This window comes from Onychomys torridus, chromosome 5 (genome assembly GCF_903995425.1).
Source record: "Onychomys torridus chromosome 5, mOncTor1.1, whole genome shotgun sequence".
NCBI classification, from domain to species: Eukaryota; Metazoa; Chordata; class Mammalia; order Rodentia; family Cricetidae; genus Onychomys; species Onychomys torridus.
In genome coordinates this window covers 125,257,704-125,277,303 of record NC_050447.1, presented here as the reverse complement: position 1 = coordinate 125,277,303, position 19,600 = coordinate 125,257,704, and the positions used below count along the sequence as shown (strand labels likewise).

Genomic DNA, 19,600 nt, shown 5'->3' with positions numbered 1-19,600 from the left:
GCTTATATAAGCCTGGAGAGGGAGGGGTCTAGTACATCTGGTCAGTTTCAGGGACTTCCTGAAGCCTTTTGAGTTGTTCATTTCCTGAATCTCAAGGAGCTTCCCTGCTGGATGGAATGTTTTATGGGGGGCAGGGGGAGACTGATATACAAGAGGTACTTGAGATGAAGGGAAGGCACTGAGAAAATGAGTCTGGGGTATCATATTAGCTTCAAGGGAAATGCATTCTGGAGCAAACATTTGTCTAAATGTCTTAATTACAGGAAAAAATACCAATCAAGGTGTTTGTGCCCTGCTCCCAGAACTCACCCTCTCCATCTCCCAAAACCTGCCTTCCTCCCTGTCAGGAGACTTCAGGTGAGCACTCTGTGGAGTGCTCCGGCAGACTGTGAGGAACACAGCAGAGGTCACTAGTGGTAGCTTTATAAGCAAGTACCAATTCTGTTTCCTTTCTGTTCTTCAGAGCAGAATATCAAAGAAGAGGGGTGACCGCTGAGGGGCTGGGGAGCAGACAGTGCGAGAACATGATCTGTCCAGAAGTCTTACAAATGGGTGGAGCCTGACAGTCTGAAGTGCTCCTGTGAACTTTCAGGTTCATTCTAGAGCCAAAACTATGCAGTTTGGTGCAGTGATGCCACTGGCCTTCCCTGCCTGGGGAAGCTACTTCCTGTCTGACAGTGTGCTTTCCTGAGTGGTGGTCCCTCTGCTTCCTCACCTGTCCACACCCTCTGGGGTGGGAGCCTTTCTGTCCTGCATAAGGTGCACTGGGACAGGGGGAATTTGAGAACCTGTTTCCAGGCAGCAGAGTCTTTACGGCCTATAATCCAGTGGTTTCGCCAACCCCGGTGATTTATAGAAATTGATGGTGTCATCTGATATGAGCTGTGGGGAAGAAAGTGTCCCAGACACTGGCTCTTTATTTTCCATGAGTGAGGGAGAGTTGTTTATGAGTAGTCTGCATTTTGAACTCTTTGTTCTAAGGCTACGGTGTACTGAGTCACCCACAGGCATAGGAGACTGTGATTAATGGCTTCAGTGCAAAATGCTTAACAAGAAAGAAAGAAAGAAAGAAAGAAAAGAAAGAAAGAAAGAAAGAAAGAAAGAAAGAAAAAAGAAAAAGAAAGAAAGAAACAAAGAAAGAAAGAAAGAAAGAAAGAAAGAAAAAGAAAGTAAAAGAGAGAAGGAAGGAAGGAAGGAAGGAAGGAAGGAAGGAAGGAAGGAAGGAAGGAAGGATGGATAAAGAAAGAAAGCAAAGAGCTCTGTAGGCTTCAAGCTCTGGTGACCTATACTGGTGGTGGCAGTTGTTGGAACATCCCAGGGACCGTTCCTGGGTTTGGCAGTGTCCTTTCTTCCAGTGGGTTCATTTTGCAAAGCTATAACATTAAGTGGCTGTAAACACAGCTTTCTGAGATGAAGTGTCAAAGTTGGGTTGCTAGCGCCCTCTGCTGTGTTCAAATGATACCTAATTTTTTTTCTTTGAAGGAACTATTGTCCTGAGATGTGTCAGAGAGAGAGGGGTGGGAAGGAAAGAGGGCGAGGGTAGAGAAAGGAAAAAAGAGAGATTATGCCTGAGGCTCTGTTGTGATATAATGAGACTTTTAGGAGGTAAGCCTTCTGTGACTGGAGGGATTGTTCAGTGGTAGGAGCACTTACTGCTCTTCTAGATAACCAGAGTCCAGTCCCCAGCACTCATGTAGGGTGGCTCACAACCACCTGTAACCAGCTCCAGGGATCCAACACTCTCTTCTGATCTCCGTAGGAACCCTTGCGCACAACACACACACACACACACACACACACACACACACTCAAAGAGATGGGACCTAGTGGGAGCAACATAGCTCACCAGGGAATGCTGTTGAAGGAGACATTGGGACCCCTACCTCCTACCCCCTCTTCCTGACTACAGTAAGGTGGTAGTCCCCTCCACCGCATGCTCCCTTGGTGATGTACTGTGCCACCACAGACACGGCACAGTCAGGCAACCACGCGCTGAAGCTGTAATATCCTGGCAGAATGAGGGTTCTGTAGAGAGAACTTTGTGTCTTCTCCTTTGCCCATCAGATTTTCAAGTCTGCATGCCAAGAAACTGAAATTTCCCTGGGAGTCTCATGCTAGAAGGAAAAGGCTGAAGCCTGGTGCCAGCAAGGGGAGCTTGTCTCCCAGAGAGAGGTTTATGGTGTGTCGGATTGGTTTTCAGGAGACAAGTTGAGACGTGTTGATGGGTGGGACCACACATTGACAGGGACATAGAGACGCATGTCTGGTCCTCTATGTAAACCTTAACTTCATTCCAGGACCCCCAAAGGAGGTTTTACAGGGTGTTTGCTGGAGGGATATTCGCTTCTGCATGAGGTACTTGGTATTTGCAGCCAGCGGGGTGTGATGAGGCAGCTTAGGATGCTCCTTGCACTCTGCCAACAAAGGGTCATAGGTCAAAGGCACACGATGAGCCTGGCTGCCAGGTAGAAAGGGCTCCGGTCATCAGAGGCAGCTCATGAAAAGAGACCCAGCTAAGGACCTTGGCTGTTCTGACCTTGCAAATTTCGAGCATCCATAGTCTAGATCATCCAGGGAGGATCTGCTCTTGGTCCTGCCCTCCTCTGTGGCCCCAGGGGAGAGAATTAATCTTGACAGCAAGGCAGGATTTTCACTAGATGAGAGTGCCGAACACTGGCCACAGTGCGATTCCTGCACATGAGAAGCTGTCTTGGTCTTCTAGAGGAAGGCAAAGGCCCTGCCTCCGTCCTGCTCAGTCATATCTAGACAATGGTCAGTCCCAAACCCCTGGAAAGGAGGGACAGTGCCAGGGAGGCCAGAGAGAATAAGAGGCTTCCACGGGGTCCTCACACACGTACTTCCCAACCTGCAAAGTGACCTTTTTTATAGCCCCACCCTGGAGACAGGGGAAGGCGGAGGCAGAGAACTTGCTCAGGTGTGGTCCAGATGGTCCTGTCTCCATAAACAATATATCGGCCCCTTGCTTTCCTGACTCTAAATCTGCAAGTGGCCTGACCCTTTGGGACTTCAATTCTGTGTTCTGTAGGTCTGCTCAGTGAGTTCAACATACAGGGGTTCCCTCTTTAACAAGACGATTGATCTGTCAGCACAATTCCAAGACACATTGATGTATTCTACTTCTTAACTATGCTTTAAAAGACTCTTGCCTTAGAGGGGCTAAGTTTATTGTGTCTGTAGTCTGAAAGGCACCAATTGTACCCTCTCTCCATTCCTCACCCACAGCAGGGCTTCCTGTACCATCCCTGCCTGTGTACGTCACAGTGTTTCGGAGGTGAAGAGGCCCACATCTATATGTATTTCCAGACACAGAACAAATGTATGCAGCCTTTGCAATTGTAAGTCTTCAGCAAAAGTGCTACAAATGGTTGACACTTTGTGTATGATCAAAAAGTCAGCCACACATAAGCCCAGTCTAGGAGGATGGAGTGAAATTCTCAGGTCACATGTCCTCAGCTCGGAATTGCACTTAGCAAGGCTTCATTGTGGTAAAGATCAAATCTCTGGTTTTATTGTCAATTAAAATTCCATTCAGAAACTCATCTTGAGATGGCCTTGGTTACCATATTGCCCTTTGCTCTGGTATGAATGTGTCCCCCCCCACCCCCAGGCTCCATGTGTTGAAGATCTAGTCACTTGAATGGTGTTTGGAGATGGGGCCTTTGGGGGATGAGGAGGGGTCCTGAGGGGGACCCTGAGGTGGGATCAGGGCTTTCATGAGAGGAGGAGAGGCCTGCGATGGTCCAGCTGCTCTGCCAGGGCATCACACTGTTCAACCCTGGAGGAAGGCCCCTGCCTTGTGCTGCACCTCACTGGGGAGGTTTCGAACAGAAAGGATGGACACATGTCTAACAGATACATTCCTTTTCTTTGTGCATCCCCTTCAAGGTGCTCAGTTATAGCAATAGAAATTTCAAGATCCTGTTCTGGAAATGTGAAATTCCCCTCCCCCATCAAGGCTCACATATTTGAACACTTGGTCCCCGGCTGGTGGCACTCACTGTCTAGGAAGCTTGTGAAACCTTTGGGAGGTAGGGCCTGGCTGAAGGAAGTGGGTCACTGGGGTGGTGGCCGCTCTGAGGCCTTATAGCCTGACCCCAGTTCCTCTTCACCCTTTGCTTCCTGAGTGTGGATGCCAGGGGACCTTCTAGCTTCCTGCTCGGGCCACCAAGCCTTTCCTTCCTGTTGTAATGTCTTTTTAATCACGATGGCCTTTCCCAACCAGGAGCCCAAACAGACCCTTCCTCCCTTCAATTGTTGTCGGGTCTTTGTGAGCAATGAGAACAACACCTAACAGACACACAGGCCATCATGGACTCAGAAGGGATCCTGGGCTGCACTCCCTCTGCAGAAGGCAGGGAGTCTGACACACTCAGAGGATCAAGGGAGCCACCTTCCCTGGCAGCCTCCATGCAGAGCGTTATTTACACCTCTTCCTGCAAGCATACAGGGACAGACTTCAAGTCCCTTTGCAGGAAGGCAGACTCCAGAGCCATATCAGTGTGTCTCATCTGTGTGGTATTTCTGTTTCCAGTGTGAATGCAAAAAACAGTATCCAGGCTTGTTGTTTTCCTTAACCACCTTCGTGCTTGCCAGCTGCACAGGTTGGTTTTCTCTTTATTTCCTTTGCTTAAGTGCCATAGCGCTTTCCCGATCTGCAGGAGAACATTGCAATCCTGGACCCGGAGGGAGGAATGGTAACGTTGTGAAGATTTGGAAACGGTTCCCAAATGTGACCCATAATCAAAACCACACAGATGGAAACGAAAACCAGAGACGAATCCGTAGGTCCCAAGGTCTTGCTGCTGGTCTGTTTTTTGGGCCAGACTCACTGTGCTCTCACCCTGGGCAGAGGGAAACGAAACTCTGAAAGCCAGTTCATCTGAATGAAGTTTCTGTGATCGCTTGAGGATCCACGGTGGCCAAGGACAGGCACCCAAGCAGTTAGTTAACCACATCATAGTAGTAATTGCGAAGCCGCAGTTCTACAGCTGTGAATCCAGGCCTGTTCTCTACCCTGAAGGAGGAAGAGATGCATGTATTAGTGTTTGTAGATAGGCTGATGGAAACATGATTAAGTAACTGCCCCCTGGTGGTGAATGCTGGTCACTGCACCCCGCACCAGCTTGGTCAGAATGGTCTCTTCCCACTCCCAAACTACAGAACTCAATCCTGCATTTTACAAAAATCTGAGGATCCGTGTCCTTGTGAGCTGGGAGAATTTTGCACTGTGTTATGGAACATCTCCGTGTCTGAAGACAGCTATCTGGTCACTGTGCTGTAGATACATTAAACAGTTGACTCATAATACTGTGTGTATTCTCATAATGTGGGTAGACATGTGTATGGAGGTGTGATTTAAGTGTGTGTGGAAGAAAGAGGACAACTTTGGTGTCATCCCTCAGTGCTGGGGATGTGTTGCTCTGATGATAAAACGTTGATTGGCTGGTAGCCAGGCAGGAAGTATAGTATAGGCAGGATGAGCAGAGAAAAGAATTCTGGGAAGTGGAAGGCTGAGTCAGGAGTCGCTGCCAGCTGCCACCATGAGAAACAAGATGTAAGATACCCATAAGCCACAAGCCATGTGCCAACTTATAGATTAATAGAAATGGGTAAATTTAAGATATAAGAACTAGATAGCAAGAAGCCTGAGCCATTAGACCAAACAGTTTAAATAATATAAGCATCTGTGTGTTCATTTTGGTCTGAATGGCTGCAGGCCCAGGTGGGACTGGAGATAACTCCAGCTACACCTCAGACACCATCCACTTTGGATTTTTGATACAGAATCTCTCAATGGCCTGGAACTTGCCAAGTGGGTGAGGCTGGCTGATAATTCAGTCTCTGGGACCTTCTGTCTCCATCTCTCTCCCTGGTGCTAGGCCCATAAGCACACACCATGCCTGGCATTTTCATATGTTCTTGGGACTGAACTTAGGTCCTGCTACTTATACACTGAGAACTTTACCAATGGAGCCGTTTCCCAAGACTCTTGGCTCAAAATCTGAAGAGGAGACTATGGACACAGCTCTAACATACCCTACCCACATTCCAGCTGGACTTTCAGAGAGAGAGAGAGGCATGTTGGCATGTGCCCTAGCAAGAGCTCACAGACTTCTGTGGCCAAAGCAAAGACCCAGACCCTGTGTCTCCTAAATCTATGCACAGTAAGTCTGTGCTGTTGACAAGCAAGGCTTTGAGCAAATGATGGGTGATACTTTTACCTCCTGACTGAAAGGGAGCTCACCTCCCTTTGTGCTCATGAGGGGATGGTTCCTGGCCCTCCAGGTTAACAAAATCCTCCAGTGTTCAAGTTCCTTCTATAAAATGGCATGGGGACAGGAGAGACAGCTCAGTGTATAAGTGCCTCTGTCCAAGTGTGAGGACCTGAGTGTGGGTCACCAACAGCTACATAAATCCAGATATGGCCGTACCTATCTGTACCCCAGCTGGCTGCCAGTACAGCAGAAATAGTGTGACTTAGGTTTAGGAAGGGACTTTGCCTTAAATAATAAAGCAGAGAGGCCCAGTGAGGTGGTTTGGTGGGTAGAGGCACCTGGTACCAAATCAAAGGACCCGAATTTGGTCCTCAGCACCCACATAGTAGAAGGAGAGAACTGAGTCCTGAAAGTTGTCTTCTGACCTCCACATATGTGCTGGGGCACACTCAAACACTTGCATACACACACACACACACACACACACACACACACACACATACACACACACACACACAAAAGATTAAACGAAGAAAAACAAGGTGGTGTATGTATGGCTGAGCACACTTGCACATACACACGTGTGCACACAAACATGTATCCCCTGCCCACAAGGGTCAGTCCTTGCATATGATTTTGGTGTTTTAAATCACCTTTAGTTTTCTTGTAGCACACGAGAACAGTTGTTAGTCTATATGCACAGGACTGATGGCAAGAAAAACTTGTTCACACCAGATGCACTTAAAAAATAACCTAGTAAAGCTGCTGGCTGTGGGGTCTGAGAGTCAGCATTTTCCTTAAGATGATGGGACCGAAGCCCTGCTGGGAACTTACTTCCCGCCCTTTGTTAGATTCTCATCTGTGACAGAGCAGACAACGTTTTCAGCAGGAAACGTGGGGTTACACTCAAAGTGACCCTATTCTGCCATTTGTCCTGTCTCAACAGCAGCTTCACAGGGCCAGGAATCTCGGGGCCAGGAATCTCAGGACCAGGAATCTCGGGGCCAGGAATCTCAGGGCCTGGAATCTCTCCCAGGGCAGAGCGCCACAGAGCTGAATGGGCGGTTGGGCCCAGTAGCATCTTAATAGATGGTTTCAAGCTTGGCTTTCTAACAGTGAGCATCTCATTGGCACCAGATAGCTGCAGCACAGCGGCTGGGACCCCTACAGGTGACACAGGACACATCCAGTGACTGAGACTCTCCCCGACAGGTGCCACAGGACAGGTCCCGTGGCTCCTGGTGCTGGTCATACTCTCATCTTGCACATGGTGTCCTGCTCAGGGGTTGTCAGGGAAGGCAAAGCACAGCACACCTAAGAGTTGGGATGGGGCTTCTGACCCTGTGCTCTGAGCAGTCTATGAGTGTGGCGTGTGGCAAGCCCACCCCACTGTGTGGGGACTTCTGGCCCTGAGTTGTCTGTGGTCACCAGGAGCTTCTAGCCTGGATATAATAAGGCTTTGTGGAAGCAGGGATATTCTCAGACGTTGTCAAAGGCAGGGACTGCTCCAGATTCTTGAGATGCCACCTGGGACTCTGATTTCCTCCAATCCACATTGTGATCTCATAAAATCATAACAGCTGGTAACTTTATTGCTGTCCTAGCTTGCCTGAGTATGTTCCATCATGTTCCCACAGCTGCAAAATGCATATATTAGTGTCCCTGCCTCGAAGAGACATGATTGGATAATAAAGCAGTCAACCTCTGGTCCACCTCCTGCCATCATTTATATAGAAGGCAGCACATTCCTGACACAGCAAAATAATCCATACTTCATTTTAACACCCAGTATGATAGCTAAAGAAACTCCATTTTATGCTGGGAATCCATCTTGGTGCCCACTAGCCATCTGACTCCAGTCCCTGGAAGGTAAGTTCCCAGTAACTTTGACTCAGCGACCTCCCACCCAAAAATGTACAGTCGTGACTATCTGCTTGTTACCATATGACTAACTGCTTTTTTGGCTTCTGTAACTTGCTTACACAGATACCCAAAGATTGTTTTGAGTTGCCTTAAGTACTTAAATTGGCAGAACAGACCAGTTTTTGCTTGCTTGCTTAGATATGAAAGTCTTCTTGTGGTTTTTGCCTTAAAAAACAAACAAACAAAAAACCTTCCCCATACCCCTTCTTCATGGCAACCTTAAATTTGGCTCAGAGATTGGTCATCCTAGAAAGCTAATCAACACAACTTCTAATTATAGTTGGATTGGGTCTATGGTCCTTTCCCAGAGGTTGCAAACTCCATAACACCAGCTGTGAAGGTTAATTTTAATTATACTTGACATGGTCTGAAACCGCTTGAGAAGAGACTCTCAACAAGGGACCATCAGAACAGGTTGGCCTGTGGGGAATTGTCTTGATCATGTTATTTGATGTGAAGAATCAGCCCACCATGGGTTACCATTTTTGGGTCAGGGAATCCTGGACTTTCTCAGGAAGGAGAAATTTAGCTGAGCACTGAAGCATGGACGACATCTTTTCTCTCAGTTCTCCACTGTGATGATGTGACCAAATATTTTCAGTTTGTGCGGCCTTGACCTTCTTGTGGTCATGGACTGGAATATGGAGTTCTGAGCTAAAGTAAATCCTTTGCCCCTATGTTAGTTTCTGACTGAGATGTTTTGTCACAGTTACGTAAGTAACTGGGACACTAGCCACACCATCTACCTCTATAAACCTTCAGGTCAATGGAAGGAAGGGTTGGGTACTCACTCATAGGTCCAGCAAAGGTTCATCAGGTCGTACATCTCTCTGGGGCATCCTGGAGGGCACCCCATACGCTCCCCTTTCTCTAGCATGGCAGTCACCTCACTCCCTTTCATCCCCTGAAACATGAAAACACACACAAGCCTTTAAAACATATGCCAACAAAGAAAAGACTTCACCCCAGAGACAGAGACACAGGCACAGGCTGGGCAATTTCAGGCAACACCAGTCACAATGTTGGGGCCCTTCCTCTGGAATCCTAGAGTCAGATGTGGCTGCCCAGTGTGAAGGGCTGGATGTGTTGGGGAGAAGGGGGCTTTGGGGTTTCTGTTCTGATTGCTCATTTAGGGCCTGGCTTTGTGGGGTGTAGGGCCTTCATTTGTGACAGTCTATTGAGTGGTATCCTCAGATCTGCATACATCCAAGAAGACACACACACACACACATACACACACACAACCACACATGATAGTTTAGCCTGCAAGGTGAATGATTACCTTGCAAGCATGAGGACCTGCTTTCTTTTTTCTTTTTTTTAATCGAACCCAGGACCTTGCACTTGCTAGGCAAGCGCTCTACCACTGAGTTAAATCCCCAACCTGAGGACCTGCTTTCAATCCCCAAAGCCCATGTAAAAAGTCAAGAGTAGAGGTTGGGGATTTATCTCAGTGGTAGAGTGCTTGCCTAGCAAGCGCAAGGCCCTGGGTTCGATCCTCAGCTCAAAAAAAAAAAAAGAGTGGTAGTGAATGCTTGTAATTCCAGTGCTGGGGGTGTAGAGATAGCCAGATCCCTGGGTTTCACTGGCCAGCCAACCTGGCCTATTGGGTGAACGCAGGTCAATAAAGAGACTATTAAAAAGTAAGGTGAATAATCCCTGAGGAACGATGCCTGAGCATGATCTCTGGCCTACACACACACACACACACACACACACACACACACACACACACACGTGCACACATACGAGAACACACATAGCGACAGCTCACGGAGTTGATGCTGTCAGTGGTACCATTTCTATTTTAACTCTCAGGAAGGATGGCCTGGGGCTGTGTCTGGTGAGTGTACGTAACACATGGTGAAAACGTGTTCATTTAGCATCAAGTATCATTTCCAGGCTACTGTAAGCTGAGGTTGTGCTAACTGCCCTCTCTTAAAGGGTGGTACGGGACCTCAGGGTGTCCCCAGGTTCTTGTGGCGATAATCCTACACTGAGTGCTGTTTTCCTAAGGCCATGAGGCGGAGGCATGGAACACACAGCCAAGCACGGCTCACTCTGTAAGGCTTTTGCCCATAGGAGAATGCTTCCCACATCAGGACTCCGAAGCTCCAGACGTCACTCTTGCTGGAGAACTTGTAGTAGTTGATGCATTCAGGGGCATACCACTTCACGGGCCACTTCCCGTGGGTCTGGGCCTGGAAGCAGAGTGGACATCCTGTGGTGAGTTAGGTCAGATGTGCACATGCCAATCCACGCAGGAGTTAGGTTTGAGAAGTGAGGCAGAGAGAAACCTCCACTGAAATTCACAGTGTCAACTGGAATGAGAAGGACTCAGAAAAATCTCTCAAGAATCAACCAGTTCTGGGGCTGAGGAAGTGGGTTAGTTAGTAGTGGGCAAGCATGAAGGCCTCCATTTGAGTCCTAGAACAGTATAGCCTAATTATGGTGGTGCATATCTGTATCCCCAGAACTCAGTGCCCATGTAGCCAGCCTGGGCTGCATGAAACTCTATCCGAAAAAAGAAAACTCAACTTGTTCAATTTATATTGATGAAAACAAGTTATCACAAACATTCCATCCTTTTTTCAAAACTCAAAATTCAGGGCCAGCGAGATGGTTCAGTGGAAAAAGTGCCCGCTGCCAAGACTGAAGATCTGAGTTCGATTCCTGGGACATAGTAGAAGGAGAGAATCAACTCCTGAAAGTTGTCTTCTGATCTCTATTAGTACATTGTGTCACACATGCCTACATGCACACCACAAGATAAATAAATAGAAAAAAATCAAAAACATAAGATGCTAGTTTGAACAGTCTTCAGTTGAGATATGTTAAGTATTTTTGGGTTTTGCTTCTTAATTGACAGAATTAATCTTAAGAATACTTTTCCATAAGGTTACTAGTGAGATTTCTACCATAACAAAATACAGAGAGCTGACATTTATCTCTCAATGATTTTATGACCTGCTTCTATGAGCCTGCACTGAGCTGGCCCTCAGCTCATAGCCATAAGCTTGCACTGAGCTGGCCCTCAGCCTGCAGCCATGAGCTTGCACTGAGCTGTCCTACCTTATAGTAGTTTTCATCAGCACGAAGGGCTTTGGAAAGACCGAAATCACTGATCTTGGCATAATGCTGGGTGACCAGAAGCACGTTCCTCGCAGCCAGATCTCTGTGCACGAAATTGCTCTCTTCTAAATACTTCATTCCCATGGAAACCTGGTGAACCAACTCAATGATGTTCTTATCCTTGATGTGCCTAGAATCACAGGCTGTCATTAGCAAGTGTAGACGGTGGTCATTCCAAACACACAGCCATGTTCCCCGAGTACATGGAAGAGGGGTCTGTGCATTCCTTCTTTTTAAACAGTAGGACAGGGGCTGGGAAGACGGATCAGTGTAAGGACACTTGTGCTAAATTTTGATCCCCAGAAAATGTGAAAAAGCTGGGTGTGGCCATATATGCTTATAATCCCAGCACTGATAGGGGGTGGAGACAGGAAGATCCTTAGGTTTCCTGGCCACCAGCATAGCCAAAAACAAAACAAACCCCAAAACCCCAAAAAACCTAAACAAAACAAAATAGCAGAACATCCTGTTTAGTGAGAGAACTCCCCTCCCCCCCTTTTTGAGACAGGGCATCACTTTGCAGCCCTAACTAGCTTGGACCTAGCTGTCTAGATTAGGCTGGTCTCAAACTCACAGAGAACCATCAACTTCTGTCTCTCTGGTGCTGGGACTAGAGACATGGGGTGCCACACCTGGCTGTGTCTTCAGGAAACAAAGCAGAGAGTGGTAGAGGAGGACATGCAATGTTCTGGCCTCTGCATGTGTACATGGGCATGCATCCCCATGCCCGTGTATATACACACACATGTGCCACACACAGACACAAAAGCAACCACAGGAGGCACAAGTATGGCAGGTAACCTCTGACACACAGCTCTTCCAGACTGAACACCATTCTCATGGTGCTCAACGTGTTTCATTTTCAGGCATGTACAGAAAGTCACAGAGGGCTATGGAGACAGCTTAGGTGGTAAAGTGCTCATCTTGCAAGCATGAGGACCTGAGTTAGAATCCCAGAGCCAGTGTGAAAACAAAGCCAGGGATGGGGGCCATGCTTGCAATCTGAATGCTGGGGAAGTGAAACTGGGAGATTATTGGTGCTGCTTGCCCAACAGATCTAGCATAATTGATGAGCTCAGAACAACGAGAGACCCCTGTCTCAAAGGAGGCAGGTGGTATTCCAGGGGATGGGCATTGCTCTAGGTTGACCTCTGATCTCCACCTGTAGCACCTGCCCAAATGCTCATATTCACACATGCATATTGGAATTAATAAAGAAAAGCCACATTAAATGAGAAGTGGTCAGCCTCGGCTCAGAGGAGTCAGGGATGCCTCTGTAATTTGTTCCATACTGGACAGGTTACAGATCAGCTCTGTGCTTCCATTTCCTACCTATAAAGAAGGGCTCACACCTTTCTACAGAGTCTGAGACAATAGCTGAGTAAAGTACAAACAGTGTAGAACAATATGATGAGCCAAGCCATCGAATCAGTTCATTCTAATAGAGCTTCTCTATGTTGACCACAGCCTTAGAGTATCTGTGCCTACACAGATGACCAATCAGTGAACAGCAGCCTGCTGCTGTGGGATGTCCTGCTGTATGCTGTGAATGTGTGCTGCTCTCATTGAGTTATAACAAAGCAGTTTGGCCTAGGGCAAGGCAAGATAAGGTTAGGTGGATCAATGAAACGAGGACTCAGAGGAAGAAGGGCGCAGTCCAGGCAGACATCAGCCAGCCATCAGGGAAACAAGACTGTAGAAAATGAGGTGACAAGCCACGAACCATGGGGCAAAGTATAGATAAGAAATATGAGTTAATTTAAATGTAAGAGCTAGCTAGTAATAAGCCTGAGCCATTGGCCACGTACTTATTTATTTTTTAAAGGTTTACTTACTTATTTAAAGTTTTTTTTATTTTACATGCCACCCACTGTTCCCCTTCCCCGACTTCTCCTGCTCCCCTACCAACTCTCCTTATCCCACCCTCACCCATTCCTCCTAATGGGTAAGGCCTCCCTTGAATAGTCAGGCTGGCTTACCAAACTGGGGCAGGCCCAAGGCCCTCCCCACTGCATCAAGGCTGAGTAAGGCATGGCACTATAGGGAATGAGCTCTAAAAACCCAGTTCATGTACATGGGATGAGTCCTGGTCCCATTGCCATGGGACTCACAAATAATTCAATCTACACAACTGTCACCCTCATTCAGAGGGCCTAGTGAAGTCCCAAGCAGGTTCCCCAGCTGTCAGTCCAGGGTCCATGGGCTCCCACTAGCTTGGGTTTGTTGTCACTGTGTTTTTTTTTCAGCCAAGCATTTATAATTAATATAAGCCTCTGAGTGGTAATTTGGGAAGTGACCGCCGTGTATAATCAGGTAGGCATAAGGGACAGAAAGCTCTGCATCTGTTTACAGCCTGCCCCTTCAGATTCAGGTACTGAAGAGGTCAACCAGAGAAGACAAAGCTGGTACCCCAGGAAAACGTTTGTTCAAGGTGTTTATGTAAGAAGAAAGTTCTGCCTTTTGCTGGGAGAGGCCTTGTCCACAAACACTGAGGATTTAATCACTGGACAGAGATTCAAAGGGAAGAATAAAGACCAAATGATGGATTAGAGTTGTTCTCTGACAGGGCTAGGGAGATGCCTTAGTTGGTACAAGGATGAAGATCTGAGTTGGGATCCCAGCACTCATACAAAAGCCAGGTATGGCAGTGAGGGTCTGTAATCTCTGGGGCTCCATGGCCAGCTCAGTTTGGTTGAATTGATGTGCTCCAGAGTCAGTGAGAGACCTTGTCAAAGAAAGTAAGATGGAGAGATGAAGAGACAGTTCAATGGTTAAGAATGCATGCTGGCTGGGCGGTGGTGGCACAACCTTTAATCCCAGCACGCAGGAGGCAGAGGCAGGTGGATCTCTGTGAGTTCGAGGCCAGCCTGGTCTACAGAGTGAGTTCCAGGACAGGCACCAAAACTACACAGAGAAACCCTGTTGGGAAGTTCACAACTGCCTGTAACTCTAGCTCCAAGGGATTTGACACTTTCTCTGGCCTCTGTGAGTATCTGCACTCATGTGGCACACACTCACACAGGCATATACATACAAATAATAAGAGGAAGCATAACAGAGGATAGAGAATGACATCTAACACTGACCTCTGTCGTCCACACACATACACCCACACATAGGTGTGCTCCCACAGATGTACAGAGAGAGAGAGAGAGAGAGAGAGAGAGAGAGAGAGAGAGAGAGAAGAGAGAGAGGAGAGACAGAGAGAGAGAGAGAGAGAGAGAGAGAGAGAGAGAGAGAGAGAGAGAGAGAGCCTTTCTGCAGAAACCAGGCCCCAGCATAGCCCAAGCAGGGCCTGCGCACAGCTCCCGTGCACCTGAGCTCCCCGGCACCTGTTCTGTTGCAGGTACTTGTTGAGGGGCCCCAGCTCCGCCATCTCCATCACCAGCATCCAGGACTCGGCCTCGCAGATCCCGATCATGCGCACAATGTAGGGGTTGTCCAGCTGCTGCATGACGTTAGCCTCTGCCAACAGCTCATCCTTCAGGGCAGGGTCATTGGCCTCATTCTTCAGGATTTTCACAGCCACTGTTTTCACAACTCTAGAACACAGATTGCAACTCGGTGAGAAACTCTCCAAACTGTCTGGAAGTACTCTTCTGTGAGGCATGATGCCCAGGGGTGGCCAGGGTTGGGGAATGCATGATGCCTCATGTAGTGGATAACTGTTTGAGCCATGCCCTGAAGCATCATCCCTAGCCTCTGGGGTGGGGCCACCAAGGACCCTTAAGACCAGGGGTGCATGTATGCCCTTTCTTCTTGGCTACCTCATGGTGGTTCTGGATGCTGAGATCTTGGACCAAGCTGTTCAAGGTGGAACATAGCTCAGCTTTCCTGGACCCTACAGCAAATCTCCCATGGTTGTGAGTTTACCCCCAAAATAAATTCCTTTGATCATTAAATAGACTTCATGGATTTACTCCATTATCTGGTGCTCATGTGGGGCAAACTCCAATGCCTAGGGGGGTGGGGTAGGGGAATGTTGACACACTGGCTGCAGAACAAGAGTCTTTTAAAGCCATTCAGAAAATGGCCACAGGGTGGAGATAGCTCAGTGTGTAAAGTCCTTGTCATGCAAGAGTGAGGACCTGAGTTCAGATTGCCAGGAGCCACAGGAAGTTGGATTCAGTAGCATAAATCTGTAATCCCAGTGCTTCTAGGGCAAGATGAAAGGAAGACATGGGAGGATCCATGACCTCATGACTTGTGGGTCTCTGTTTCAAACAAGGTGGAAGGTAAGAAGTAACACACAAGGTTGTCCTTTGATCTCTATATGGGTGGTGTGGCAGAGCACCGTGCACACCATGGACACACACACACACACACACACACACACACACCCTAACAAATAGAATACAACAAATAACAGAATAAGTGTGATGGACACACAGAGAAGCACATACAATAGCGTTGTACTGATTTGGGATCAGCCTGAGGTTTTTACTGGTGGATTTAGATAGTATCAGCACCCAAGGTGACGCTCTGGGTCCTCCTGGGACCATGAGAGTTTCCACTCTGTCATTTCTAGCCACGGACTGTGACTTTTGTATTTGGGTTTATTGTTACATCTATGATGTGAGGTAGGGATCCAAATTAAGAACTTAAAAAAGAAAAAGTCTCTTGATTCCTCTAAACATTTAAACAAGAAAACATCACCTCTTCTAGAAAAGCAAATGAGGAAGACAATTCCCCACTCATTGTATGAGGCTGCTGTGGTTCTGATGCCTGAACGTTTGTTGCCCCAGGAAGAGACTTTCTGAAACTCCTCATCTTCCAACTCTTGGGCTCTTTTACAGATGAGAGAATAAGGACTCATTATAGAAATTATAAGAAAGCAATTGACTGACAACGTCACACAGTGGTTTGAATGAGAACAGCCTCTGTAGGCTCATATATTTGGATGCTTGGCACCTAGTTAGTAGAACTGTTTTGAGAATGACTAAGAGGTGTGGCCCTGCTGGAGTAGGTGCAGCCTTGGAGTGGGTGTGGCCTTGGTGTGGGTGTGGCCTCGTTGGAGGAAGCATGTCAGCTTTGAGGTTTCAAAAGCTCATCTAGGCTCAGTTTCTTGCTCTCTGCCTCCAACTTGTGGCTAAGATACAAGCTCTCAGCTACTGCTCCAATGCCATGCCTTCCTGCTGCCAAGATGTGCATGGAGTCACCCTCTGAAACTGTAAGCAAGCTCCCAATTAAATGCTTCCTTTTATAAGTTGCCTTAGCCACAATGTCTCTTCACAGCAACAGAACAGTAATTGACACTTCATGAGCACAGATATGAAAATTCTGAGAAAAATAATCAGAGGTTATATTCAATCACTTCTGAAGAAAAGATAGAATTGATGAAAGACTAGGGGAATTTACTCCAAGAATGAGGGATGTGCTGAAGATCTGAAATCTGATGGGTGTAAGTCACCAGAGGAGCACAGTAGAGAAAAAAAACCAGAGAATGAGCTCAGTGGAGGGAGAGAGTCTTCAATAAAATTCAGCATTGATCCATGATAAAGACCTCCCAGAAATAGAAGAACAAAACGACACTTCTTCAGCCTGGTAGGCAGCAGCCATAATGTACAGTTACAAACCATACCCAAGGGGAATGCTGGGATCTCTCTGTCCATGGCCAGGCACGAGGCTCTGCCAATTATAAAACATGACTCTCCAACCCATAGATAATGTATTAAGGCAAGGAAAAATCCTCAGAGAGTAAGGATTAGAAGTGATGAAAAAAGTATCATTATTGAGGCAGTTCAGTCTGTAAAGTGATTGCCATGAAATCATGTGGACTGGAGTCCAAGCCCCAACACCCCAACACGTAAAAGGATGGGTGTGGCACACACTTGTAATTGCAGCTCTGGGAAGGCAGAGACAGGGAGATCCCTGTGGTTCTCTGGCCAGTTTTCATAGCTAATTGGTAAGCCCCAGATGCCAGTGAGAGACCCTGCCTCAAGAAACAAGGTGGCTGGCTCCTAAGGAATGACAATGGAAGTTCATTTTTTTACTTCTACCTGTACATACACACACCTGCACAAATGTGTACTCATACCCACACATACCCCTGAACATATCTTAACACAGACACTCAAACCCACATAAATACACACATGTGCATGCACACACACAGAGATCCGCCATTATAAGTGACACATCTGTGTTGAGGAGGATGGCTAGATCAACTGCTACTGGTCACAAGTGAACTCGGCAGTGATGCTGGTTGTCACATCTGTGTGTAAAATCAGCTTTAGTTCATATATAAGGTACACAAGATCAAGAAATGGAAAATGCCTACATGACACCACACATTAACATCAAATTACCCTGAATACTGAAAATACTTAGTACTACATACAAACTACCTGAGAATGCATGTAAGGGAAGATGACCAAGACCTTCACACAAGCTAAACAAGTCTGCTGAGAGAAATCTGAGAGACAGTAAAGAACTGAGTCTGGGCAGAGAATGGGCTGAGTTTACCAACTGGAAGACCCAGTGATGGAAAGACATTGTTTTGCCTCCCAATGGTCTTGGTAGAAGACAGTTTCTCACCTCCTTAAAACCTGCCGTTGAAGTTGTATATAAATTCATATTAATTAATCATATTACTTCATGTTAATTAATCAAGGTATTAAATATCAAGGAATTAAAACAAACAAAGACAAATAAGGAAAATCTATGTCTAAATATATAAAAATTAAAAATTCAGTTTTTCAAAGGGTTTATTTTAAATCATATATCTAAGTGTGTGTCTGTGTGTGGGTATATGCATGTTGAGTGCAGGTACCCTCAGAGTCCAGAAGAGGGCATCAGATTCCTGGGAGCTGGAGTTACAGGCAGCTGTGAGCCATCTGATGTGGGTGCTGGGAAGTGAATTTAGGTCCTCTGGAAGAGCAGTATACCCTCTTAACCTCGAAGCCGTCTCTCTATCTATTAATAATCAGCTTTAGATGTGTCTGTGATTCACATACACATTTAAAAATAAGCAAAATGACCTCTATGTGTGTGCACAGAAAGTGAGGTACCAGAAACAAAAATTTTTCACACATATACAGATCCAACATGTGGCTAGACCAAGGTTAGTCACAAGCAGTTATGTTTGGGAGGTACAATATATTCATATTTTCTTATGAATTTGCTTATTTCTATTTAGTGATTTTCTACAAGGCACATATACTAAAATAAACATTTCATTACTGTAACTACACATAGCATACACAAAGGTTGCTTTTGTTACAAATGAGTCAGAAAGGAAGCCTTGCGAAATGGATCAGTTGGTAAAAAGAACTTGCTGCCAAGCCTGATGAACTGAGTTTAATTCCAAGAACCCACGTGAGAAAAGGTGGACCAACTCATGTTCCCTGACCACCAGATGAATGCTGTAATATATGTGCACATGCACAAAATAAAACATAAATTAAAAATTATCACATCAGAAATGAATAACTATAATGCTAGTGAAAAATTCCTTAGCCATGCCAGGTTAAACTTCATGTGTGGGATTAAATGAGCACTCTAGGTGCATTCTTAGAAGTTTCCATAATGCATGCTCACACTGAGGATGACAGTAACATAATGGAGCAATGGTACTTACTTTTTCATTTGGTAGTATCCCTTTTTCACGGTCCCAAAGTTACCAGAGCCCAGCTCACTGTCCTCCAGGGTCAGCAGGCTTCTGTCTAGGTAGACCTCTTTGGGCCGGATCTCCTCAGGGTCAGCATAAGGGCTCTCATACACCTCCGTGTCCATGGGCAGGGCTTCTCTCTGAAGGCCTGCAAGGTAGTTAGGTAACACATAACTCCAGACAGCACTGCTTGAGTTTTTACCCCTTGCCGCCCTGCCCTCCACGCCTGTGTTCTTGTGGGGTGGTTGCACACAGCTGAGAACCGAAGCAGGGGAGAAGACCTCAAGATGGACCTTCTACACCAGTAGTAACGGTGGGTAAACCCCTTAGGCTTTAAGCCAGGTGTGACCATTCTTTGACACGCTCCCATTGAGAGGGGCCACCAGTGACATGTTCCTTACTGGTTTATTATAACGGAATCAACAGAGTTCGAGAGAAATGATGCATGTGCTTTTCAAGGCAAGGCTATGAAAAGCCAAAATGCTTAGTATTTGAGATGCTATGGATGGAGTTCCACTGTTCTGAGGCTACCAAACTGTGAGAAGGGCCATGAACTCAGTGTCTAGCCAACAATGGCCTTGATGGTGTGTGTGTGTGTGTGTGTGTGTGTGTGTGTGTGTGTGTGTGTGTGTGTGTGTGTGTGTGACACCATGCCTGGCTTTTGCAGTCCTGGGAATGAAACCCAGGGCTCCGTGCATGC

At 46.7% G+C, this 19,600-nt stretch overlaps 1 protein-coding gene across 3 annotated transcripts in view; it reads right to left on the bottom strand.

Moving 5' to 3' along the window:
* Window positions 1-2,067: 2,067 nt before the first annotated feature.
* The window catches only part of Syk (spleen associated tyrosine kinase), an 87,479-nt gene continuing 69,946 nt past the window's right edge, over window positions 2,068-19,600 (bottom strand). For all 3 annotated transcript variants that reach the window (XM_036186744.1, XM_036186746.1, XM_036186745.1), the window contains 6 exons: window positions 18,871-19,048; window positions 14,624-14,833; window positions 11,232-11,421; window positions 10,220-10,360; window positions 8,951-9,063; window positions 2,068-5,035 (listed from right to left, as the gene is read on the bottom strand). In XM_036186744.1, the coding sequence (XP_036042637.1) occupies window positions 4,963-5,035; window positions 8,951-9,063; window positions 10,220-10,360; window positions 11,232-11,421; window positions 14,624-14,833; window positions 18,871-19,048 (905 nt within the window). In that variant the 3' untranslated portion in view covers window positions 2,068-4,962. The remainder of the gene's footprint in view (window positions 5,036-8,950; window positions 9,064-10,219; window positions 10,361-11,231; window positions 11,422-14,623; window positions 14,834-18,870; window positions 19,049-19,600) is intronic.